This window comes from Periplaneta americana, chromosome 8 (assembly GCF_040183065.1).
Source record: "Periplaneta americana isolate PAMFEO1 chromosome 8, P.americana_PAMFEO1_priV1, whole genome shotgun sequence".
Taxonomy (NCBI): Eukaryota; Metazoa; Arthropoda; class Insecta; order Blattodea; family Blattidae; genus Periplaneta; species Periplaneta americana.
The window spans coordinates 87,455,997-87,483,038 of NC_091124.1; the positions used below are offsets into that span (position 1 = coordinate 87,455,997).

At 35.3% G+C, this 27,042-nt stretch overlaps 1 protein-coding gene across 4 annotated transcripts in view; it reads left to right on the top strand.

Annotated features, from left to right (window-relative positions):
• The first annotated feature begins 1,168 nt into the window (after positions 1 to 1,168).
• The window catches only part of LOC138704862 (uncharacterized), a 125,182-nt gene continuing 99,308 nt past the window's right edge, over positions 1,169 to 27,042 (top strand). Inside the window, exons 1-4 of one of the 4 annotated variants that reach the window (XM_069833199.1) lie at positions 1,169 to 1,212; positions 11,945 to 12,090; positions 13,927 to 14,069; positions 16,975 to 17,060. In XM_069833199.1, the coding sequence (XP_069689300.1) occupies positions 1,206 to 1,212; positions 11,945 to 12,090; positions 13,927 to 14,069; positions 16,975 to 17,060 (382 nt within the window). In that variant the 5' untranslated portion in view covers positions 1,169 to 1,205. Of the gene's footprint in view, positions 1,213 to 1,250; positions 1,586 to 2,309; positions 2,418 to 11,944; positions 12,091 to 13,926; positions 14,070 to 16,974; positions 17,061 to 25,259; positions 25,350 to 27,042 lie in introns of those variants that run through there. The other 3 variants (XM_069833201.1, XM_069833202.1, XM_069833203.1) reach the window with 3 other exon arrangements.

Sequence of the window (27,042 nt, forward strand, 5' to 3'; positions counted from 1 at the left end):
ACATTTTGAAACAATGGGTATAGCACCACTTGAAAATGTTGAGCACTTTAACAGTAACTTGTAAATTGTTCCATCACGTTGTCTATAGTGTTCATTTAATGTAGCACTTTTAGAATGAACGTGGTTCACATACATAAGAAGAAATGTCGATGGAATGAGTCGAAGACATACAGTTTTCTTTAATTTTTAGCAAATGATGAAGTTGAATATATACTGTTACTTCATATCTTAACATAAGTAGAGTTGCCACCATAGATGTAACACCTCCGTAACACCTGAAATGAATATAAAATAAATTAATGTATTGGTAATGATACAAGAATAAAAAGAAATTAGGCTAGACATAACCTCACAAAATTACAAACACATGCTAAAACAAAAAAAAACTTTACGTATCCGTATATAATAAAACTAGATATTCTAGATATAATTTGATTCACACGATAACCACCTCAGCCTATTTCGCAGCAGCCATTAGTTACCAGTTTGAGGTGCATTACCTAATCTCATACTAACCTTGTTAAGTTCTCTTACCTAATTCACTGATAATTACGTAACAATACACAGGTCTAAAATACAGACAAATACACATTAATTACCTAATAAGTACAACATGAAAATAATTCATTACTTTTGTCGGTATTTTCTAAAAGAGAAAGGGAAAACAGTAACATTATCTTAAATGTTTACATCACGTCGTTCACATTTTCATTAGGCCTATATCAGTAATGCTCGGTAAGTGAAACAATGCATGAAATTATTTTACATTTCGGGTCACATCATTCGAGAGTCGGAAAATGCAATTCGCCACTTTTAACATAGCATTGCTTGTTATATGAGAGAACTTTGACATTTACCTTAACCTATAAATATACGACCTGTTGGTACAGAGTTCTTCACAAGGCAAAACACAGACAAATTTCGAATATAACTTAGCTGAACAAACTTCAAATAACACTCTAATATGCTTGGCATATTTGTAATATTCGTACTCAATGAGTAATGCACAATTAATCGAACTATTTTCACGATGCACAATGCTTTGTAATGGTACTATTCATCTTTTCATAGGGCAGAGAGGCGAACCTAGCGGCAGAAATTGTCATGACTCACAGAGACCTACTCTCGATCGTGCTATGCGCCAGCTTGTGTAATCACGTAAGCAACGGTAGCGACCCTAGTGGTTAGCAACTATCTATGGATGCATGTTCCGTAAGTATTGAGCTTCGTCACTGTATATACTAGAATGTGATAATACTGATAGTAATTTTGTATGGTAGGCGTACTTTGACTTTGTGTGTTGTTCTGTGATAGTTGTCTGTGGGTGGAGTAAAGTTTTCGTCCGTGATAATATTGAACACGTGTAAATGACATTAATCAAGACTTTACTTGCTTTAAAAGTGTAACATATAAAGACTTTTGGTATCGTAGGATAATGCAATAATAAAATTATAACACTTGGAATGGCTTGTAAATTGGTTAATTGCGTAATCTTCGAAAAAAATCCAAATATTTTAAAAATTGACCACGCATTTGAGTGTTGAATTTGGTAATTAACCTGCAGGTGTACTGCATTAATTCTGTGGTAAGAATGTTCACAGTTATATTTACTCTCAATATAAATTATTTGTAATATGCGTATGTTCTGATGTTGGATGAATAGGAAGTTCTGATGCAAGCTGTTAGGCATAATCTACTGTACGGTCGGAGATTCTATAGAATTTGTAGATTGCAAGCTATCTGTAACATTTGTAAAGCCATGAACATATTGAACACATTAATATTAAAAGTTGTAGCACTACCTCCTGTATCGATAGAGACGGTAGTGGTTATAGTTAACCGAGATTACGTGTGAACTGTTTGCTAGTAACTGCAGCCTTAAATAGGCGCAACTATTAATTTATGTATGTGTGTATGTTCATAAGAAAGGAGTCATGAATGGAGGTTAAAATAATACCTGAATGTTTTTCTACTATCTACAATATTTCATTTCTTGTATTTCTTACGCTGCTTAGTAGGAACTCTTATCTCCTCTTATTACGGTAGCCTATGTTTAAGCACATACCAGGATGCGACCAATTATTTCCATATTATGATGAAACAAAAACGTAATCTTAGAGGACTTTTTATATTTTCCAGTCGTGTTTTTGAGGTTGCTTATCAAGTTACCGGTCGTCTGTAGGTATTACGCAACCCATACATTGATTATAGCTTATCTTGATGTATTCGAGTAACTACAACATTAACTTGGCCTATTTATTTTAAGAGATGGAATTGTGTTAGTAAGGCGGTAGGCTAAGATATATTCATGGTTAAGATACGGTTCAGAACTAAGGATCATGAGGCCGAGTTAATGTGGATGGAAGGTTGTGGAAACAAAGTTGCTATGCTGAATAGCTAGCTTTAAGGTTACTATGGTAGGCCTAATAAGATTTGGTTTGGTTCTTTTTGTCTATAATAAATGTGTGTGTTAATTTTGCCTTTTAAACTATCGATAATGTGACGTTTAGGCCTAGTTCAGTAGCTGTTGTTGCCACTGTAGTGTCCGATTTCTTGCACAATCATGTTAATTATCACATTAAGAGTAGGCCTATGTTTGGTTAGAATATCTGAACAGAGCTTTTTTTTGTTATGTAGCCTATATTTTTTTTAAATATAGTCTAGCTACAAATTTTGCGCAGTGACCTAATTGTTAACAAGTTGTATGCAGACATTATACCACCATTAGGCCTAAGGTGACTAGATTTTCAAGTCCCAAAATCGGGACACCTTACAAAGTGGGTTAGCAAATAAGTGGTGAACTTTTTATATAAATTTATACGTGAGAACATATAACATTATACATACTAAAAATCGAATGCATGTTTTGAACAGATTGTCCCAGAAGGGAGTCAGTTGCTCTGCTGTGTGCTTTAGATTTTCATTATAAATTCCGTCTGGTCTGGTTGCTTTCTTGTCTTTTGTCTTCAGGATGGCTGTTCTTACTTCCGCTAGAATTTTAGCAGCTCTTCACTATATGACTTTGACTCTTTGATTTGGCTTGTGTTGGTTAGGTTACCTCTGTTGAGAGAAGGGATAAGTGTTTTCCCAAGATTCCATTGGGACCTCCGTGGCAGTGCTGGTAACTTCCAAGGACAAGAAAGGCCTCTGCTAGCGCCTCTTGAGCTTGGACTTTTCCTTGTTCTTTGAAACTAGTTTCCTTGGTCTTTAGCAGTTTTTTATGTGCTTTCCATTACTATAATCGTAGAAAACCTTAAATCGGGACAAATCATAACATCTTGGCAAAATAGGGAAAAATTAGTGTCTCGAAATGTCTTCAAAAAATCCGGGACAGAGGGTCTAAATTTGGGACTGTTCTGGAAAAATCGGGATAGATAGTCACCTTAATATTAGGCAGTACTGCAACATAATGAAAATATAAAGAGTAATTCGTGGTGATTATGTTTAAGTAGTAAAATTTCCTCGTGAAAAAAAAAAATCAGGAATAGCCTACTGTACATTAGAAATGTAGGAATTCTAAAGGAAACCATTTGTGAATATGTACCGTGCTCCAACCACGAGAAAGTCTCTGCCGGATGAAACGAAGGAGGTTAATGCTGTGAATGAATGTTGATGTCATAAGATGTCATAAGGTCACACACGTGGATAATCTTTATCTCTTTTGGCTAGCTCTCATAGCACAAACCATAACATTGATGCAGACATATTGATACTACCCTAGTTACAAAATTAGATCACAGTTAATCTCCTGGTCTTTTAATCTCTTCATACATGAAATAACATATGCAGGAGAGCGCATGGTTTTTAAACTGGCGTTATAACGGTAATATTATTTATCTACTTCGTTTCAATAGATGAGGCAATAGTAAGCACATTCCTTTCGCGGTTGATCTCCTGGTTGGAGAACAGTATGTTTAATCCTAGTAGTCTGAAATACAAATACAGCCATTCCATCATTACAGACAGGACATTGAGATAAAATTTTAACTTTTGTATAATACAATGGTATCAAAGTGAAATTAAATGTTATTAATTAAACATACGTATGTACTATCAGTTCAATTATATTACACTACAAAGTTATTCCATTTGATGGTTATTAAGTGTAGGTAGGATAACTTTTAAAGGTTGTTACAGATGGGACCTCATTTTGGACATCACAATATTAATGTACCTTCAGTTTTGAGGTTTTTCTGTGAACTCTGAAGGAATTTGTCTTTGTCCTTTTAGTATATCAAATTTCAAGGTAATTTCTTATAAGCTGTCGATATTCCTTATGTCGTTTTTGCAGTTACATTACTCTGTTGTATTCCCGTCTTCTGTGTCGCAAGTTGCATTGTACAAGTTGTCTTCCTCTTCTAAATTTTCTCCAGTATCATATTTTCCATATCCTGAATGTATAGATACAGTGCTTTTTATGAACGGGATGAACTGTTCGGCATTTAGAACAAACGAATATGGTAGTATGTTAACGTGCGGACCTCTCATGCAATGCCAGCATGATCCTTACCTGGATTTATTTTCGCGTGTACATTCCAAATCAAATCAAAAAGTTCTCTTCGTGCTCTGGTTATGCATCCTGCATATACGAAGGTTAGGTTTGGTTAGTTTAGGTTTTTATTAACCAAGTTCGCGCATGCACAGACAGCCAAGATGATCCTGTTGCGAGCTACACGTACAATTAGTGATATTAGTGTCTTCTTTTGTTTCACTTCTTAAATTTATGAAAGAGAACGGAAACATACAGTAAAGTAAGTTCAAAAACGACAGCTGGGTCTATCAAACCAGTTCATAGCGTAGTGGTAAAGTGTCTGACTACAAACCGAAAGGTTATCGGGTTGAATCCTGGTGACTGCATGTGTGGTAAATTAAAATAAAAATGTGTAGTGAAATTAAATATAAGATAAATAAAAGTAGAATAATAAAATAGGGATATGTAGAGAAAGGAGAGAGATAATAGAAACAATAAATTGTATTTTAATTTCTTATTGGAAAAAACAATTTCACGTTAAGTGTAAAAACAGCCTAAGGAACATCGACAGCTTATAAGAAATTACCAATTTCAATTTAATTTTTGTATGGGTAGATAAGGTTTAACATTTTTTTTTTCTAATACAGAAAAAATGTAATGTTTAATGTTTGAGTGACATGTTACAGATGGAACAAAAGACTCAACAGCAATAAGATTAACTCCATATCATCGGCTTAGAGTGTAAACCTGCTAACTGCCAAAAATAAAATTTTACAAGAAAGCAAAAAAACTAAGTTTAAATTAAATCTGTAACTTTAGGACCAAATCCAAAGAACAGTTGGCATTTGTACCTGTACTTTGGATTTGGTCCTAAAGTTTCAGAGTTAATTTAAACTCAGTTTTTTCCTTCTTTTTGGCAGTTAGCAGGGTTACACTCTAAACCGACGATATAATTTAACATTATTTAAAACTTGCTTCATTAATGTACAAATGTATATGAAATAAAACTATTTTGGTAACATTAGAGCTAAGAGTTAAAATTTGGTGCTCAAGTTATTTATACTGAAAAATGTTAGTCTAAAGTCCAGGAATTTTCTTTGAAAATTTATAGAAAATCGTATCTCCGACTTGCTCCCTATTACTTCTGAAAACGTCACCACAAATTTCTTTGTTGCTTCCGTATTGAAAATGTCTTTGAAACCAGGCAATAAACTCAGTGCTGTATTCTTCCACATTCCCTTGGCTGACTACCACATATTTATGTTTTGTCTGCTTTTTGCTGTGACCTACATGCTCCATATTGCCCTCCCCTTAACTCATCTTTTGAAATCTTCTGCACCTCAATTTCATCACCTTCAATATCTTTGTATATAGGCCTACATCACTATAAATCATTTTGGATACTGTCTGAATTTCTTCGAAATCAGTATCACTTTTTGAATTCACTGTCGTCCCCCTCCTGCCAAAATTGATGTAAATGAAGCTCTGGTATATTCTCCCAGTTACTATGCTACTGCTGTATAGAGAAGAAGCCTGGAAGTAATGGTTTGACTGTATGTTTGGTATGGTGTTGAAATTTTTCCACCTTGTAAGAAACCTCTGTGTTGGTTTATCTCTACATCGCTTACTATAATTACTTGATCCCCTTGACAAAATTAGCTCATGTCTCAGGGTTGTAACCAGCAGACAGCACTAGGAGTTGCGCTGATCTTCCTAGGGTTGCAACTGAACTATGTCTTGAGATTAACTTTTTTTTTACATTGGATGTAATTATTAAATAAACACCATAAATAAAATTGGTTATTGTTATTACTTCAACATTTATGTACTGATCATTATTAGTACAACAATAATGAAACCATGAAACATTAAATTTTCAAAAGACATTTGAAAGGACTCAAGTGAAACTTCATTCATTCATAGTTTTCTGCCCAAGGGCAGATATTTCACTGCAAACCCAGCATTCTCCAATCTCCTATTTCCTGTCTTCTCTTATAGTCTCCACATATGATCCATATATCTTAATGTTATCTATCATCTGATGTCTTCTTCTGCCCCGAAATTTTCTCCCTTCCACTATTTCTTCCAGTGCATCCTTCAGTAGGCAGTTTCTTTTGTATCTGGATGTTGGCGATTTTGCAAGGCTTGGAAGTGACCATTCATTCACCCATGAAGAAAAGAAAAAAATACTCGGATCTCGACAAAGGTATCGAATGGGTCATGGCAAGATAGGTAGCAGAAATATAGAGACAAGAATAGGATTATTCAATATCTGCGGACAGTCGGGCACAATTTTGCTGGAGAATACTAAACAGCAACATACAGCTTCATTTCTCCGTAATATAGTATCCACCATTTCACATATTTTATACTCACACTGACCTGTACCAATAATAAAATACTAATCCTCTACTCAAATAATCGTGTTTTATTATTTTCGCGACAAATGGCGAAATGTATCACGTGGAATTTTCGTCCTTGTGACATAAAGTCTGCAATGACAAAACGCCCATGTGACAAAAAGTCTGTGACCAAAAGTCTGATAATCATTTCTTCTCAGCCAGTGACCCAACCAATTTCTTTTTCTCTTCCTGACCAGTTTGTGCATCATTCTTTCTCCACTCACTCTTTCCAACACAGCTTCATTTCTTATTCTGTCTGTCCATTTCACACACTACATTCTCTTCCATATAAACAAATGTTCTTTCTGAGTTTTACGTAAGTTTGTGTATTTTAACGTGTTAAGATTTTATGAACAAGGATTTTGAAATAAGCAAAAGTAACAGAGAATAAGGCATGGAGGTTCATAGTGAGACATACCATGAAAAATAGAAACTTTTAAACGTGGATAAAACAGGATATCGTGGCCATGAAAATATTTAACCATATCTAATAAACTGAAAAAAAAAATCGTATATCATTGAAAAGAAAGGAATTTATAGAACATTTTGTAAAATGCTCCCTCCTGTTCCTTCTTCCATAGAAAAAGCCTTGTAGCATGCTTCTGCCGAAAATGTAGTTACACATATTGGAGAACAGTTCGTATGTGGAAGTCAACAGTAAAATTGTCTTAACATGTAAAACAAATCTAACTTTTCTCGTGAATAAACAATGCATTGTTCCTTGTTACCATTCTTGTTTTTTGCCAAATGCTAATACTCAAACATAACAACATGTAGTGCTTTCTGAAGAAATTATGCCTCCATATAGGCCTATGTGGAAGGCAGTTGACAGCCTAATTTATTTTTGTTCCTAATACATAGTATGTGACCTCTGATTGAGATTCTGGCCAATAAGTGCATATTATCAGGCAGTACATCTAACTTGATAATATGTGTCAGAGGAAGAACAATTGTTTGTTTACATTGTAAGTTTTATTAGTATGTTTACATTTTAAGTTTTATTAGTGAAATAGATTACTAGTCAGCAATGTATGCAATTGAGGAACTGACCATCCTGCTCAGTTATATCCTAGCTTAGTTGCTGCCTTATTGGTGTCACTTATGAGGTACCAACCTGTCTTTAGACAGTTGACTAAACAAAAAGATAGTATGTATTTTACTTATGAGACATTCATTAATATTAGTGGTGGAGTGTGATTTGAAGACTATGATTTTGTTGCTGGTTTCGACTGTGACTAGTTCGAAAATCACAGATCCGAGAAATCGCCATTTCCGCCCGATATGTGATTGGTAGCTAGGGTGATCAACTTCTGATCAAAAAATACGGGAGGCTTAGTCACAACAAATTTTAGTGCAAAAAGCAATTTTTCTCTAGAAATTATTCAAGTTGGCTCCACAGGGAGCTATACCTGAAAGCCAAATTTATATAATACACGTCACTGTTCGTTAACAGGAAACCACACATTTAAGTCACACAGAAAAAGTGTGCATTCAGTGTTGGGTCTCTGTTGTTTTGCCAATCCACTTGAGGTATGTGGATGAGCCTTGGTCTGGTAGAGTTCCTGAATAGCTCAGTTGATAGTGTTGGCATGCTCAGTCAAAGGTCCTAAGTTCGATACCCGGCCTCAGAATAAGTTTTCCCTTGAAATTATTGAAGTCAGCTTCACAGGGAGCTATACCTGAAAGCCAGATTTGTATTAGACAACTTTAATTTCTATTCTTAGCATTAGGAACGTTCGTTTTTGATGCCTGTACAGATCCTTCAGTGTTTTCTCGTTTTTCTTCTTCCCTTCAGTCATTAATTTAGTACTGCTTTGGAATAATTATTTCTTTCGTTGTTGTTACTAAATGGTCGTTTTTTTTTTTTTTGTATTTAAATGGAAAAAACTATAAAACCAGTGGTAATTATGATTTAGTTCGTTATGACACAATATGAGAAATCTCTATTATATTTCCATTTAAGCTTATCTTTCTTTTCGATTGTCCATAAATATATAAAACCTCATCAATACACTCCCACTTATAACACTGTTCCACTCATTATGCTCTTTTTATACGGTCCCTGGATATTTCATATATAATTTTGTATAGTTTTACTTTCTTGTAACACTTCCAAATCCCAATTGTAGAGCTTTTTTTTCGGATGAGATGAGTAAAAAATTCCGTATAAATTGCGAAACTTGTAATGTTTTGAAATAGAATTACTGCCAGTGAAATGAAGTTTATGCGCTGAACAGCAGGATACACTAAATGGGATCATAAAAGAAATGAAGACATACAAGAACTGGGAATGGAACCTGTACTGCAGTATATTCATCAATATCAAGACAACAGGCTTCACTATGTCAAGCATGTTTACAACCAGGATTCCTCGAACAATCTTGAACTACAGACCAACAGGGAAAAGATCACTGGGTCACCCTATGAAGAGATGGCAGGAAAACTTTTGTAGACCAGAACGGTCCTTCTAGGACTAACTTCTGTTATGATGATGATGATGATGATGATGATGATGTTGTAATGTTTTGAAAACATGGTGAAAAAATATATTGCTGTGACTGTACTGAGGACCATTGCACCATGAGTGCAAGAAATAAATTTCATCCTGCACTTGAAAAAGCCCTCCGGTGGACACTGTTAGAAGTTGCACTTACTGATACTTTCCATTCTATGAAAGGATTTTAACACTGAAGTCTCTCTGTCAATACATTTCTGTCATTTCTGTAAAATTGTCATCATTTGAATTCTGTGGAATATACAATAAAGGTAAGCGTTCGCTATATTGTATCACACTCCTCATACGAATCGCACGCAACGGATATTTTAAGTGCAGTGCATTCACTGTAACGGCTCCACCTCATCGCCTCACGGATTCCCCTATCAGCTGTTTAAAACATGACGTACGATATTGACATTACTGAAAACAGGAGTTGAGGTTAGGTCTATTAATTACGTCTGTTAGCGAATACGAATTTGTAATTGCTTCATGTGTCTTAATTGAAGAGGAAGAAACGAAAGAAATATTGGTTACATAATATATTTGCAAGAAATAACTTGATTACTGTAATGGGAATGCCTCAAATTATATAATTCTTCGCAATTCTCTACACGCGAAGTAAGTTTTCTGTCTGCCATTTTGGCGCGACACTGAACATGGCACAACATAATAGTAACAGTTGACCAATTAAAATTGATTTATTAAAGAAGGCCATGATAGCACGCATCGGAAAAGTTGCCCATTCGAGAAATGTGGACGGATTTGCCGAGAGTCGATGCGTCCGATACGATGTAGTGAACGCGGTTACATAACAATTACAGCGAAGATAATCTTTTTCCGATCCATGCAATTTGTCCGATGAGTGCGATACAATGTAGTGAATGCTTACCTTAAGTTTGCAGTACAAAATGGCATAACCTATGAAATGAATGCTCCTTGTATAATGGATGATGACAAGGATTGGGCTCCTGTACAGGAGAAGTTGTGTCAGTTGACAATGATGTAGTGACCTCAGAAATCCACGGTGTTGACAACATGATTGCTGATCATGCTGCTCTACCTCCGAAGATGACAGTGTTAAGGAAATTGAATCTGCAGAGAAAAGTGTCTCTACACCAAACAAAGCCCTCAAGCAGTAAATGTGCTTCGAAAATACATTAGTGGTGTGAAGTGAAGTTATATGTAGTTCCTTGAACTGCATAGAAAATGTTGTAATTTATAATACAGTCAACTCCAGATATAATGAACCTCTGCGGACTTGCATATTTCGTTCAGTATATCCGAGGTTCACTTTATCCGAAGTCTCTCTCCACTAACCTTAAATGACAGAAATGAATGAAATTGTGAACAAGAAAATAAAATATTTCATTCTTGTGAAATCGATTACACAGTATACTGTATATTGTTACTCACAGTTAATTTACTTAAATTATGCTGTCGACCCATGTCCGCTTGTGAAAGACCACGTTCAATGTCATTTATAATATTCGCCTGTCTTCCAAAGAAAACACTTTACACTTCGACATTTTTATACAGTACATTCACTGTTGGAACACTAGAAACAGACTGATCAGGGAGAAATGCTGTTAAAGTGTGACTGCATACTCAGCCTTGGAATTTCCCGGGTCACTTAATGGAAACTGGGAGAGGGTTGATGGAGTTTGAAAGCCATCGAAATCTTACCTTCATTTATGCTCTGGACATAATGTCTGTCCCCTTTTAATAAAAGAAGGCAATTTCATTTTCCGTTTTTTCGTTGCTATTCATCATAATGGAAATGTTTCTGGGAACAAAAGGCAAACCCTTTGACGTTGGAGGACTAGAAGTAACAGTAAAGTAGAGTGCCTGAGAACAGAATGTCAACCCTTCGACGGTGGAGTGAGGCAAGGTTGTCACAGGTTGCCTGAATTTACAATACAGCTCATTGTCTAGGAATCACTAATCCTATCTTTGTCCTTTGACTAAAGGAGTAAGAAACTTTGAATATTATTCTCAACACATTCTTTCAATTTTATGCAAGAAGGTCTGACTTCAAATAAGAATTTGTGAGGATACAAGGTTCACTATAACCGAAGCGCGGGTTCATTATAAACGGAAATATTAATGTACTTTTAATGTATGTGGGTTGGGACCAACAGTTTAGGTTCACTATAGCCGAATGTTCACTATAACGAAGTTCACAATATCCAGAGTTGACTGTAGTAGTAAAAAAACAACTGCAAACAACAATCAAAGATTTTTCACATGAAATGAGCTCTTATTTGCATTTTGCTCTGTAACTGATATACAATAAAATATGTTTCCTATAAAGTGTCTAAATTGTTTTCCCCATTTTATGAAACATTTTCTGTCTATAGAGCCTGCTTATTGCGCTTGAAGGCCACAGTCCCTTGACGAGCACATTAATAGAGTTATACTGTGTTAATACTTCACTGCTGTTTCTATTCTTCCTACGCGAATATAAACTGTCATTGTTAACATAAGCTTAAAACATTATTAGAGAACTTGTGTATAAATGGATATGTGATAAAAAGAATAATTATTTGTAATTATTTTGCAAATATTTTATTGCAGAAGTGTGTCATACAGAGTGGATAAGAATGCGACAATTAGCTTTAAGTGAAGAGGATGAGGATCTCTTCAACAGCCAAGTGAATCGAACTTTATATACTGTATATCGAGACAACATAGATAAATTCTCTCATATGTGGGAACAGCAGGTGAGAAAATTATTAAATTCATAATGAGAAACTTATGAAGTTGAATTTTATGTTGCTACTGCTGGTGCTGATGCTGCTTTCTATTTTGGGATATTGATATTCTTGCGTGTTGTGGTAATTTGCATAATTATGTATTGATATCTCAAATTCGCTTGTAATCAGGCACCTATTTCTTCCAGTTGTCCTGTTAGATTGAGAACATGCCTTCTTTCTTTTCTTTTATTGAACCCTGATGATGTATAAAATTTGTCACTGATATGTAAATCATAGATTTACTTGGTAATATGCAATCTGGTTATTTTCTGGGCATTTTTTTCACAGTGCTTCATGGAAGTATGTTTTGTACAGAATTGGTTGTAATGGTGCACACACAATTTACTGATATGAAATATCTGTAAAAATAAATAATTAATACACTGTGTCCGAAAAATCATGGTGAGGTTTCAGAGGCATATATTTTTTTAATGAATAGAGGTAGAAATGTAATATTGGTGCCAGATGAAAATGAAACACTCGAAGTTTTTCGTCTAAGTTTGAGGCATTGAAGGAAACAAAAGATAACAATAGAAGAAATGCAATAATTTTCATTGTACCAATTAATTATGCGAGATGGATGTCCAAAGAAAAGTACAACGTGTTTTATTGCTGATAAAATTTGAATCTGTGACTTGTGTATGACGTGAATTTTGTCGCATATGTAATGAACCACACTAGAATAACATTTTTCATTGGAATAGACGATTAAAAGAGATTGGAAGCCTATTGAAGAAAAAGTGTACCGGAGATCATTGACAAATGATGAAATGGTAGAAGCCATCTGAAGAGTATTTGTTCAGAGTCCAAAAAAATCGGTTAGTAAATGTGCCCAACAATTAGGACTTCTGAGAACAACACTTCATAGAGCTTTAAAGTAACGTCTTCATATGACTCCTTATAAACTTCAATTGTTACACGACTTCATCCAGATGATTATCACAAAAGGTATGAGTTTGCTGTGGATATGCTTAATCAAATTGACAATGACAAACCGTTTTTAGGTTGTGTGCTGTTAAGTGTTGAGGCCACTTTTCATATTTCTGGATCATGTCCACTGACAATGTAAGAATATGGGCAAATGAATAGCCACATGACTTCGTTGAGCATGAGCTTAATAGCCTTAAAGTTAATGTGTGGTGTGCTGTTACCATAGATCATGTCAATGGACCATTTTTCTTCATAGAATGCACTGTGACAGGACACAATTACTTCGACATGCTGGAAAATTTTGCAATACACCAGTTTGATGACAATGTGATCTTTCAGCAAGATTGTGTTCCTCTACATCATGCAAGCATTGTAATGGATGTTCTTAATGAAAGATTTTGGATTGAGAGGGGCAGATGGAAGCAATGGCCTCCATGATCGCCGGACATGACATGAAGGGGACCGTGTATAGTGTCCATATTATAAACCTTAGAGCACCTGAAACAGCGAATCAGGGAAGCTTTCGAATCTGTCACTATTAATGCTCTTGAATGCAAAGATGCGCACGCGCACACACACACACACACACACACACACACACACACACACACACACACACACACACACACAGTGATTTTGATGACGTATAAATGCTAGCAAATCTTAAGGTCCTCAGTCTCTTAACTTTTTCAATCAAGCTCTCCACTTTTCTTTCTTCACTCTTGCAGATATTGAATGATGTAGAAGTATTGTAATTATATTACTTACCAAATTCCTGTATACTTCATTTTATTTATTTATTTTTTTTTTGTAAACTTTATACATTTGTATTTGACGAGAGGAATAAGATTGTTTTTCTTTTTCTTTTAATAGGGGCCTGACTTTTGGTTGAAATTCTGTATATCATTGCGATCAGTGCTCCAAAGAGATGGTTTTTCTATTCAGTTATCTGCATTTGAGTTGAACCATTTTGAAGACTTTTTTGTGGATCTGGCAAAACTGTTGACAGGAAAAAGGTAAGTGTTAATGTTCTACTTTAAGTAAGATTTATTTCTGTTCCATAAATTACACACAGAAATTCTTATTAGAGATAAATATTTTGTTACGTATTAACACTTGCATAATAAATTCTTACCCAAAATAAATAATTCGTTACATATTTACCATTGTATAATAAATGTAATTAATTTATAATTACGCTTATTTGTCTGTCTCTTCTTCATCATCATTTTTAATCCTTCAGTCATACCACAGTATCTTGAATAAAAATTTGTTCAGTCTTGATTCTGAGAAATAATTTCTGCAGTATTTTTCAAAGTTTAACAAAAAAGGTATTTAGCTTCTGAACTTCAGTATGGTACAGATCATAGGAACACTGAAAATGAGGGTGTTGCTTGCGTAAATCATCATATACCTATATTAAGTTTACAGAATCTTTGGTTGGATGTATGTTCCCTTCTGTAATGAGATACAGAGACATAAAACATTTACTGCCAATATACTAAGTAAAAAAGGTGGTAAATATGTGTATACTAAGCCTTCTGAGCCGTAAGTACAATATCAGAAGCCAATTCGGCCGTATCTACAGCAGATACTGCTTCATTTGCCTGGCATTTGTTAGTTTACTCCAACATTACTTAGTATTAGAGAACAAAACTGCAGATATGACTAATAAAATAAGAATTATTTTTACATTTACCGATGTTTAGAGCTTCAAATCTCCAGAAATATATGCAAAAAATAATGCTGATTCACGTGGCAGTCCTAAGTCATTTTCCCCAAAAATGTCAGTTACCCCTTCTGTGCTTATTATGGTAGACTTATTCCTCTAGCCTATAATTTTTACAACCTTTCAGGTTTCCCTTTTTAAAAATTTACACGACAGCTTTCTGACAAGATTCTGGTGAATCTTCTGCCCATATATTATTTAGTAAGTTAAATCAAGAATCTTTAATTTAAGATTCTGATCTGAATATTTGAAAAGTTCAATGTTAAGTCCATCTTCACCAGTAGCTTTATTACAATTATAAAATACTTGGCGCTACAGCCCGCAAAGGGCCAAGACCGACCAGCCAGCTGCTGGCCTCACGGCCACATGCCGAAGCAGAGGTGGACGATCATCCAACCAGAATGGAGGTATCGTGTAGTTAGCACGCTGAGCCCCCCAACTGTTATAGCTGTTTATTACAATTATAGAAAATATAATTTATTTCATTTTGTTTAATTTTTAAAAATAATAACCCATTATTTTTTTAATTGAAGCTAATACCATAAGCATAACTGAGTCACAGATATTGATTATGAATTTATGAACAACATCAGTTCTGCAGTTTGGCAGAAATCACTACAAGAGATGTGATCATTACATTCCGAAACCTGCCCCATAAATGGAAATAAAATTATCTGATTTAAATTTGGCTGCCATCCCCTTCAAGGTAGTTCCCTTGGGCAGCTATACACTGATTCCAGCTCGTCTGCCATTTTTGAAATGCCTCCTGGAAGTTGCATTCTTGCAGCCTGTCAAGCACCTTCTGATATTCGTGTTGGATCTCCACAGTGCCAAAATGGCGATCCTTTAGCTCGAATTTCATCTTTGGAAAAACAAAAAAGTCGTGGGGGGCTAAATCTGGTGAATATGGGAGGGAGGGATAAGGAATGATGGCAATCTTGTTATGGGTTCAATACTGGCGTGTTACAAGAGCTCTGTGAGCTGGTGCATTGTCATCATGAAGTATCCATTTGTTCTCTGTCAAGATTTGTGGTCGTTCATGTTCAAAATGAACATGAAGATCATTGACATGTTGACAATGTCAGCAATTTCTTTAATGGTGATGCGTTGAGCATCATGCACAATTTGTCAAATTTTTTTCGATATTTTCAACAGTGTTGCACATGTGAGATCAACCTGGACTCTCATCGTCCTCCAGTGAAGTTCTGCCATTTCTGAAACGCGAATGCCACTCAAAACACCTTGTCCGATTCACTGGATTTTGGTTGCCAATAATTTTCCGAAGAATTTGATTTGGCTCTCTGCTCCATTTTCGAGTCTATCGTGATATCGCAAATTTACGGATGCACATTCTAACAAACCTTGTGTGACACAGATCTCAATGAAATTAGCGCTTTGAAATTTTGTGTCATGTCTCTTCAAGGTCGTCTAGCATCACTGCTGTGCATGTGTCAATCACATGATCCCTTCACCCACAGTGTCGGAAATTAATGATCACACCTTATATATACTTGTATAAAAGCAAGGCAGGACAAAACACAGCAAAGTAACGTAGGCATGTGGTTCAAGGTTAGTCATGGAGGCTGTAATAAACATGATATGCATACAGTAGTATAATAGAAACAGAAATTAGAGACAGGTTAGGCCGTAGTTCAGCCTTGAACACTTCATGCTCATTGATCTCATTGTAGTGATATACTGTAACTTGGAGCATTGGGACTTAGATAAGGGACTAGTACTAAATTTATCATTCAGAAATGGTTCCAACTACTGACCCAGCAAGAAAGTAGTAAATACATGAAATCCATGTTAGACAAAGACATTGTTCTATGAAATGTATTTGTGTACTACAAAAAGAACAAGATGATGTTAGATGTTACATAAAAAAAAAGTTGGCTCATAACAGTTCAGATAAGATATTGATGAAATTAAATGGAAAAACGTATTGGTTCTTTGTTTTTATTCCTGTATTTGCTTCTTTTTGTTCTGTTTCAGAATAATCTCCTTATATTCTGCTCTCATTCACTCTATTCCCATTTCTTGTTGGTCAGTCTATGTCATGATGATTTGGAGTATTTAATTGTCGATTTTTTTTCCTTTTGAAGTATAAATGTGTTGTTCTATTTGTTTTGTTGTTTTGCAAATATAGTATATTTTCTCTTATTCATGTATAATTTATTCATTTGTTTCAGTGTGGAGTCTGTACATACATACGTGAAAGATGTTGTTGGTGTTTCAAGATATCATCAACTTATGAACAATGTGCCATGTAAATTTGGTATGTAAAGTGTTATTACTTATGTTATTCGTAGTCTTAAGTTACTCACAAATCAATTGAGGAAAACAGAAGAAAAAAACAGTTAAAAGGAATGCGAGCATGCAACCTTGCATGGGAACTTGAAGCAATGGGAAGAATCTATGAGAGTTCTAAACTAGTTGGTCACTTATCTAACTCCATTTTCACATTCCTTCAAAAGAACTTAAGAAATTTTGAAGTAAAGCTGAAAATGGATATAACCTAACATAAACCACATAAAGGGGAGAGATGTTGCAGAGCACAATCTGCAACATGGGTGAACAGCAGCAGGACAAGGTAGCTTAAGATGTAGCCAGAATGAAGCAAGTGGTAAGAGCCAAATGTTGCTATCTTAAGTAAACAGAAGACCTGAACCCTTTGAGTAAGGAAGATGATGTCTGATTAAATTTTTCCGGAAATACCCAAGACAACAAGTGAAAGCTAAAGCACCAATTTTTCAGTGCTTTAATTTGGAAATGCTGAAAATTATGAAGTGCTATATGTTGGTCTATGGCCCATTTCTTTTAGGACTTTTCCCAACATTTATCTTAGTGCCTTAGAAAAACTACGGAAAAACAGAACACAGACAGAATAAATTGTTTAAATTTAGGAGACTAACCAATTGGCTATTACTTGCTTACTCCATGGAGCTACATTTCTCATAGAATCTTGGCCTCCTTACATAAATCATTCCAAGCTCCTCTATCTTGCACTTGTATTCACCTTCTTTTAACTCTGAGCTTTCTCAAGTCACACTCAGTCTCATCCATCCATCTTGCATATGACCTTCCTCTACTTCTTCTTCCTCCTGATTTTCCATCTAATGCCTTTCTCGGCACTCTTGTATCTGGCATTCTGCAGACATGACCTAGCTATTTTAGTCATCGAATTTTTATAATAGTAACCAGATCTATTTATTTATAAAGATCATATAGTACCGGTACTTTATTTGTTCTTATTCTTCATATTTCTCTGTTATTTATTGGTACAGTTATTCTTCTTGATATTTTCTCTTCCAAATATCAATTTGTAACTCTTTCCTTTTTGTGAATACCCAGGTTTAACAGTCATAAGTCACAAAAGGTCTTGCCAATGTCTTATATACAGTAAAACCCCGATAAGATGCTGTTCAAGGAACCAGGTGTAAGCCGCGTATTAACCGGGACCGCGTATTAGGCAAGTATACTAATTTTAACTTATATACAGTATCTATTAGCATTTTTCTTTATTGAAACACATGATTCATGAAAGGTAATATAGTATTACTCCATTATGTAATTACTTACTGTACGTCAAAGACATTTACAATATGTACTGTACTTAATTCTTTCGAAAAAAAAAGTCATTTATAGTTGTTTGCCGTGTACGTGTTCTCCAAGTCCTCATGTTTACCACACTTCAGTTTCCTGGTATTACATCCTCCCGACGTTGCAGCTATAGTGATTGAGTCGCGATTTTTTATTATCGTTCTTAACATTGATGATGGGATTCCTAATGAATCAGAGAGTTGTTTCTGATTAAGAGTATTGTTCTCATCGTACTTTCGTAAGATTTCCAATTTTTCCGACACAGAAAGCGCTTTTCGTTTAACACTCATTGTAATCACATTCACAGACACTTCAGTACACTAAAGGACAACAAACTGCCCAGCAAAAATTTTCAGAATTTTATTACAACCGAGTGAGAGAGGGTTAGCAAGAGAGTGGGGTATTGTAACTGTATGTAGGCTTTAAGCTCGCAGGTAAGGAGTCGAATAAGAGAGCTTAACAAGAGGGTGGGGTATACTAAGGTATGAAGTATGAAGGTTTAAATGCGCAGGTAAAGGGTCGAATACCAATACTTTTCAGGTTAATGGCACCAGTGAGTTCAATGACCAAGATGTTTCATTGCTGTTACAATACATTGCTGAAAATTACATCGAAAATATTACACAAAAACAGCGTATTATGCGGGACTTGAGCGCAACAAACGGGGTATTTTATAAAGACGTTATATATGAAATGTGTAGGGACCGGACAAAAAAAGCGTATTACACGGGATAGCATAATAAGTGGGCGCGTATTATCGAGGTTTTGCTGTATAAAATTCCACACTGACAAAATAAATGACGCAATAACTAAAATTAATGACGATCTTGATTCAATTTGGACCTGGACACGGAAATTCCGACTTAAACTAAATCTAGAAAAATCAGTCAATAATTGTGGATTTTGTTAAGCACTACTATCATACCAAATCTGTCTCTGATTAAAATAAACGACATCGAAATTCCGTTCAGTGAATCAATAAAGAACCTAGGTATTTATATGGATAAAAGTTTAAATTGGAACATTCAAGTTGCAGAAATTTGCAAAAAAGAATTCGCACTGTTACACTCATTTAGGCGATTGAAGAACTTTCTATCCTTTTCCCTGAAAAAAATTTTAGTGCAAACACTCATGATGCCCAACTTCAATTACTGTGTTATTCTGTTTACTGACCTAAGCGTTACTTTGGCGCAGAGATTGCAACGTGTTCAAAATGTGTGTATCTGTTTCGTCTGCAATATTTGCCAGGTTGATCACTTAACACCATCCCTCGAAATGTTATCCTAGCTCCATCTAGAAGATCGTAGGAAAATCCATTGTCTTTCCCTCCTCTTTCATATATTGTATTTTTCCACTCCTGTCTATCTTGCATCTCGTTTTCAAAATTTATCCACCTACCCTAATTTAGACACATGACACAACATTCCTCAATATTATCCATTCCCTCCCACTGAACATACTCATACTTATCTTCATTCACTGCGGCTGTTCCTTGACTCTGGAATTCCCTACCGAGTAATGTCAGAGACTGTTAGACATCAGACCAATTTAAGGATAGACTAAGGAAATATTTTAATGGTTTTATATATAATAGAGGATAAATATTTAAATTATATTATTATTATTATTATTATTATTACTGCTGCTGCTGCTGCTGCTGCTGCTGCTACGTGTTTATTATTGTCCCACTAACATTACTTATCTAATTTCATTATTTACTTTTACTTTCATTATTCACTTTCATGTTACTTTACGGTCTAGATTATAATGTAATAACTACTGTATTAATTAGTCTGGCTGGACGAAAGAGAAGGCCTACTGGCCTTAATTCTGCTAGATTAAATAAATTATTATTATTATTATTATTATTATTATTATTATTATTATTATTATTATTATTATGTTTTACCTCTGATCACATATTTATCAGATTGGCTTTCCTTCACTGGTCTGCATCTTACGTTTTAGCTCGAGCGCCAGGTATTTCGCAGCAAAATCCGATAGGCAGCACTCATGCATGATGGGTAAAAGCCTCGCAAGCAACATCCTTGAACGGTATAAGCCGAGTGTTAGGCATTCATTCTTGTGACCGGCAAGTAGTACACTGTCAAAAATGGAGCGTGAGCTAAAAGATGTGGTGAAGTTAAAACTACTCTAGAGTATGATTATTCGTTTTATTATATTTTCTGTGACATTATGTCTGTACTAATGTTATTAATTTACTGTTATATCAATAATATTTTGTAAAACTTTTCTACATTGTCGTAGTATATAGGCAGAACACTATATATGGACCTATCATATTATATTTGTGGTAAATCAAATATTGAATAATTAATAATAATTAACAGTAATAATTGTGTATCTAAGTTTTTTCATACTATTTTATTTGAGGGGGTCAGAAGCAAAGGAGTGTAAATGCACTTACGTTATTTGTGAGAAAAGGTGGTTGAAAGTACTTAAGATTTCGTATATTCCGTAAAATTTTTTATTTTAGTGTGAGGTGTGGTTAAAAGATGTTGTTGTTGTTGTTGTTGTTTTCTAATGTCAGGCGTTTGACAATAAAGTCATTTGACCTCTTGCACTCCAATATTTTTCAAAGATATTACCATGACCAGCCACTGAAGCACAGATTTTGAGGTGTTCCGAATCCATTTCTTGGTTTGAGTTGCACAATGGACAGTTAGGGGACTGATATATTCCAATTCTGTGCAGGTGTTTGGCCAAACAATCATGGCCTGTTGCCAATCTAAATGCAGCTACAGACGATTTTCGTGGTAAATCGGGAATTAACTGTGGATTTTGATGCAGAGAGTTCCATTTTTTCCCATGCGATTGTGTTATCAAATTTTGTTTGTTGAAGTCTAAGTATGTAGATTTAATAAATCTTTTCACAGAGTAATACGTAGATTTAATAACAGGTCTGTAAGTAGCAGTGCTACCCTTCTTTGCTAAAGCATCCGCATTCTCGTTTCCCAGGATTCCACAATGGGATGGTATCCATTGGAATACAATTCTTTTATTGAGTGATATTAATTGAGAGAGCATTTTAGTTATTTCTGCTGTTTGAGATGAAGGTGTGTGTTTAGAGACTATTGATAGAATAGCTGCTTTGGAGTCTGACAATATAACTGCATTTTTAAATTTACTGATGTGGCATAGAAGATTCCTGAGATTTTCACTTATTGCAATGATTTCTCCATCAAAACTTGTTGTTCCATACCCAAGAGATCTATAAAGTGAGAAGAGACAGCACATAACACCTGCACCGGCACCTTGTTCTCTGGAGATCAAGGATCCGTCATTGTATAAATGAAGCCAGTTTTGTGGAGGGTATCTAATATCAATTGTCTCTAAAGACAATTGTTTTAGTATTTCAGTGTTTACTTCTGATTTCAGTATTTCTTCTGTTAAATTTAGATTATATTCCATATTTAATAGAGTTAAAGGGTTTGGTTTAATTTGTAGGTTTTCTTTTAAATTCGGGATATTGATTTTCTGTTTTAATTCTTGAACAATGGATATGAAACTTTTTTGAGTTTTCAATCTACAGAGAGGACTGTATGAATGCCAATTGTTTCCCGGTAATCTAACAAGTTTTTCATATTGAATCAGTGCTTTTTCTTGTATTATCATTTTGATGCTGTTAATATTAGTGAGGAATCTCATAGAATCTATTGGAGTTGTTTTGATTCCACCAGTAATGAGTCGGAGAGCTTTGTTTTGAACATATTCTATTTCGTTTATGAAAGGTGAAGTAATTAAAATTTCTCCGCAGTATGTCAGCACTGGCTGTATAAACATTTTGTATGTCGTGTTCAAAGTATTCCTAGAGCATCCCCATTTCTTTCCTGCTAGTCTTTTTAGAAGGGAGAATCTTTTACGAGCTTTTTCAGAAATGTATTTCAAATGGTTACTCCATGTTAACTTACTATCGAAAATAACTCCAAGATATTTGGATTCATAAGTCCTAGGAAGGTGTTGGCCATTGTATTGGATATTGAATTCTCTTTCTTTTTTACCAAGTGAAAATATTTGGTAGTTACTTTTGCTTAAATTGAGTGTCATCAAATTTGATGTATTCCATTCATGTAGTTGATTTAGAGCTTTAAGAGCAGAATTTTGAATTTTGTCTCTATGTCTGTAAGATCCGGAAGTCCACAAAACTATATCATCTGCAAATAGTGCTGTTTTCATGTTTGATTCCTCTAATAGGGAGGGTAAGTCATTTATATAAATATTGAATAAAGTTGTGCTGAGGACAGCACCCTGAGGTAGACCTTGATATGTTTGTCTGTAACTAGAAAGTGAGTTATTGAATTTAGTGGCAATGAATCGTTGACTAAGGAATTCTGATATCCATCTGGACATATTGCTGGAGATACCTAATTTCTGGAGTTTTAGTAATAATTTATTTCTCCAAACAGAGTCATATGCTAACTGAAAGTCAATAAATATTGCCAAGGTATCTTCTTTCTTGTTAAAACTGTCTTTTATTTCTTGGCCGAGGTGTATGACTTGTTCATTGGTAGAGTGTAGTTTCGAAAGCCGGCTTGTCTTGGTGATAAAAGATTTTGGGATTCTAAATACCAAGTTAATCTGTTGGAGATCATGGACTCCATGGTTTTTGCTATCATGCTTAATAGTGCTATTGGTCGATAACTATTAACATCATGAGCAGGTTTCCCTTTTTTGTGAATTGGTACAATGATTGCTTTTTTCCAAGCTGCAGGAACTGAAGTGTTCCATGATAAATTGAAAATGGATAAAAGTACAGACTTGGCTTTTTCCCCCAGATGTTTAAAAAATTCGGAATGAATGTTATCGGGGCCAGGAGATTTCTTGGTTTTTAAATTTTGTAAAGCTAAAGTTAATTCTTTGGAAGTAAAATTTTGATGAAATATTTCAGGTTTTGTACTGGTAATATTGTTTTTATTATTTTTATGTAATTCTCTTTTGATAAATTTGTCAGTTTTTTTGGTATTGGGATGTAATCTGTGAGAGATTGAGTAGTGTTTATTAAATGCGTTTGCTATATCTCTACTATCTGTTAGTGTTTTGTTATTGTGAATAATAGGTTGGCTAGTATTTTCCTGTGTATTGGAAATATTCTTCAGAAAGTTATATGTTTTAGCTCTATCGGTTCTGTAATTAATATTTTCAATAAATTTATTGAAACATTTCATTTTTGCTGTTATGATTGCTTTTTTAAGAATGGCAGTCTTCTTCCTCCAGTCTTGAGTATTTTTCTGGGTTAAAAGATGTATCCCTTTGCCTCTAAAATGTTAAATGTTTTAGCTTGCCCTGGATGCACTTAACTCATGTTCTTAGAAATGTCACTTGTACCCCTTTGCTTCTGACACCCTCATAACTTCATGTTACTGTTGTTTTGATACGTTTCATTAGACATTTGTCATAAACCCAGAAAATAAATCCTTGTCATAAACCCTGAAAATAAAGCCTAATTTTTACAGTGTAAGACGTCTGTGTATCTTACTTGTCACCTTTCATACAAGATAAGACATGTCGATGAGGTGACCTTGCACTGTGCTTATGTTTCCTACGAGCATATCACGACAGACTTACCTCATACGAGGCAGTGATACTTGACTGAGGTCAAGTGAAGGATTTAACTCCAATGCAGCACTCTGATTCCTGTTAGAACCTCCACTGTCGAAAATACATTTTTTCGTTATGACCGCTAGATGGAAGTACAGCTGCTCCATGCACTTCCATAAGAGTTATAACGTGACTTCTTTTGCAGTTGCTAGATGGCAGCATAGTAAAATTGATAAAAGTGGTTGTCTTGAAAGTCCTTTAGGCTGATCAATCTATTATATGTGATTGGAAGTTTTGCATTTCTTGATATGTCTTATTTTTTTGTTATATTCTGCAGTGTTTAATTGCATCTATTTCCTGTGAGTAATCTTGCTTGCAATCTAATTTTGTGTTATCATCTGATATTAGTGAACCTAGGAAAATATTCGTGGCTAAGAGGATGAAGTTACAGGGAGAACGGAGGCAGTTACACAATGTAGAACTGCACACAATGTATTCTTCACCTGACTTAATTAGGAACATTAAATCCAGACGTTTGAGATGGGCAGGGCATGTAGCATGTAGGGGTGAATCCAGAAATGCATATGGAGTGTTAGTTGGGAGAACAGAGGGGGAAAAAGACTTTTGGAGAGGCCGAAACGTAGGTGGGAGGATATTATTAAAATGGATTTAAGGGAGGAGAGATATGATTGTAGAAACTGGATTAATCTTGCTCAGGATAGGGACCAATGGTGGGCTTACGTAAGGGTGGCAATGAACCTCCGGGTTCCTTAAAAGCCTTAAGTAAGTAAGATATTAAAAATTCTCAGTTATTTCGAATATGTACTCGTCTATTTTTTTTCTTTCGAATACATATTCTCCTATTTTTACCTGGATAGTTGTATTCCTCTCCTTCATATAATACATATTTTGTTTTCTGTTCATTTATCTGTAGACTAACTTCCTTTGCTGCACCTTGAAGCTCTTCAAATGCTTCTACCACCAATTGGCTATAAGGTGACTAATAATATATGGCCTAATCGACCCTGACTGCATAATGTGGGAAGGATGGGTATTTTAACCAAGGCTGGTATAGATATGCCTTTATGGCTTAGAGAGTGGTTGGAAATGGGGCATGTTTACCATCGTCATTCTGAATATAAATGTTTCAGTTGCTGGTGGTAGCATTTGTTGCACTGCATGCTGAACCAGTGGGATTTATAGCCTGGAATTTAGTTCACCTTGGCATAAGATAAGCTGGGGTGGAACTCACTCACACTCAAACGGATAATAGTTGCTTTCTGCTTCTCTAGTCTTTCCTCATGTTATATTCCAGGTTTCCAGACCTCGAGTTCAGCTCTTTCAGCTCAATTAGGATGAGAGAGGGAGGGAGATCTGGCCTAAGATGAGTTGGAGGTGGATCAAGGTTGGTGGCCTCATACATGTAACAGTGTATGCTGCTGCTCTCACCATTATCGGTGTTGTATACCTGGCTGTCAGTACCAAGTTCAGCCCCATCAATACAAAGTGATAGAATAAAAATTAATGGAGGGGATGATTCTGACTTAAGATGGGCTGGGGGTGGGACCTGATCAAGAGCCTTTAACAAGTAAGAAGTACATCCCATTTCTCATTTCATTCCCAATGCTGTATTTCTCGTTATCAGTCAGCTCCATCAGTCCAAATTGGATTAGGGAGAGTTTGAGATCTGGCTTAAGATAAGTTGAGGGTTGATCAGAGTCAGAAGTGTCATTCTTGAATGAGTACATGTTACTGTTCTTACTATTTCTTTTAAATTAGTCTAAATAAATTCACTACAATTTAAATTTTGGTTAATTTGCTACAAAATTCTGCAGAACTCTGTTCCATGCTGTAGTTGAAAATATGTCTCATATTGTGCAGAGCCAATATAAGGACTAATGTTAACAAGCAGTGGCTGATAACATGACATGTTGGTACAGCTGTTAACATATTGATTTATAAGTCCATAAAACTAAAGTTTACATTGCGAGTTCCATCTATGCATTATCACAATTTGTTTGAACTAATTAGCATATGGTCCCGTGCCATGGCGTAGTGTCTAAGGCATCCTGCCTAGGACTCGTGTTATGGAATGCGCGCTGATTAGAGTCCTCATGGGGGAAGAAATTTTCTCATGAAATTTTGGCCAGTGTATGGGACCAGTGCCCACCCAGCATCGTGATGCTACGATAGGTAGCGAAATCCTGTTGCAAAAGCTGGGGAATGGCTGGGGGAATCATCATGCTAATCACATGATACCTCCATTCTGGTTGGATGACCTCCACCTCTGCTTCGACATGTGGATGTGAGGTCAGCAGCCGGCTGGTTGATCTGGGCCCTTCACGGGCTGTAGCGCCACGGATTACTATTATTAATTAGCATATGACAATAATGAAAGCAATGTAATAAGTTGTACTGTACTTTCATAAATATATTACCTTTCATTGTGGTGGAATTTGAAGTACGTGATTGGTCAGATTCTTAAGTGGTGGAACATAATAAGGTTGATGTTTCTGTGTACACTGAGGAATAAAAAGAGATTACTTGTACACTTAGTAACAAAAAGAGAGATTACTTGTACACTTAGGAACAAAAAGAGAGATTACTTAAAGGAGAAACTCAATACAGTAGAAACAAATAGTAAGAATAAAAAACATTAGATATTTATATAAAGGCATAAAGGAATTTAAGAAAGGATATCAGACAAGGTTAAACGTGATCAAAGATGAGAATGGTGACATGTTTACAGAGTCTCATTTCATCCTGAACAGATGGAAAAACTATTTTGGGCAACTACTAAATGTACATAGGCCAAATAGAAATGATCGGGACAATATTCAAATACAAACTGCTAGTCATTTATACCTGAACCCACAATTTCTGAAGTCCAAATTGCAATAGAAAATCTGAAAAAGTACAAGTCTCCAGGTATTGATCAAATTGCAGCAGAATTACTCCAAGAGGGTGGAAACGCTTTTTCTAGTGAAATTTGTAAGCTTATACATGCTATTTGGGAAAAGAAAATTGTACCACAACAATGGAAGGAGTCCATAATTGTACCAGAACAAAGAAAGGAGTCCAGAATTGTACCTATCTTT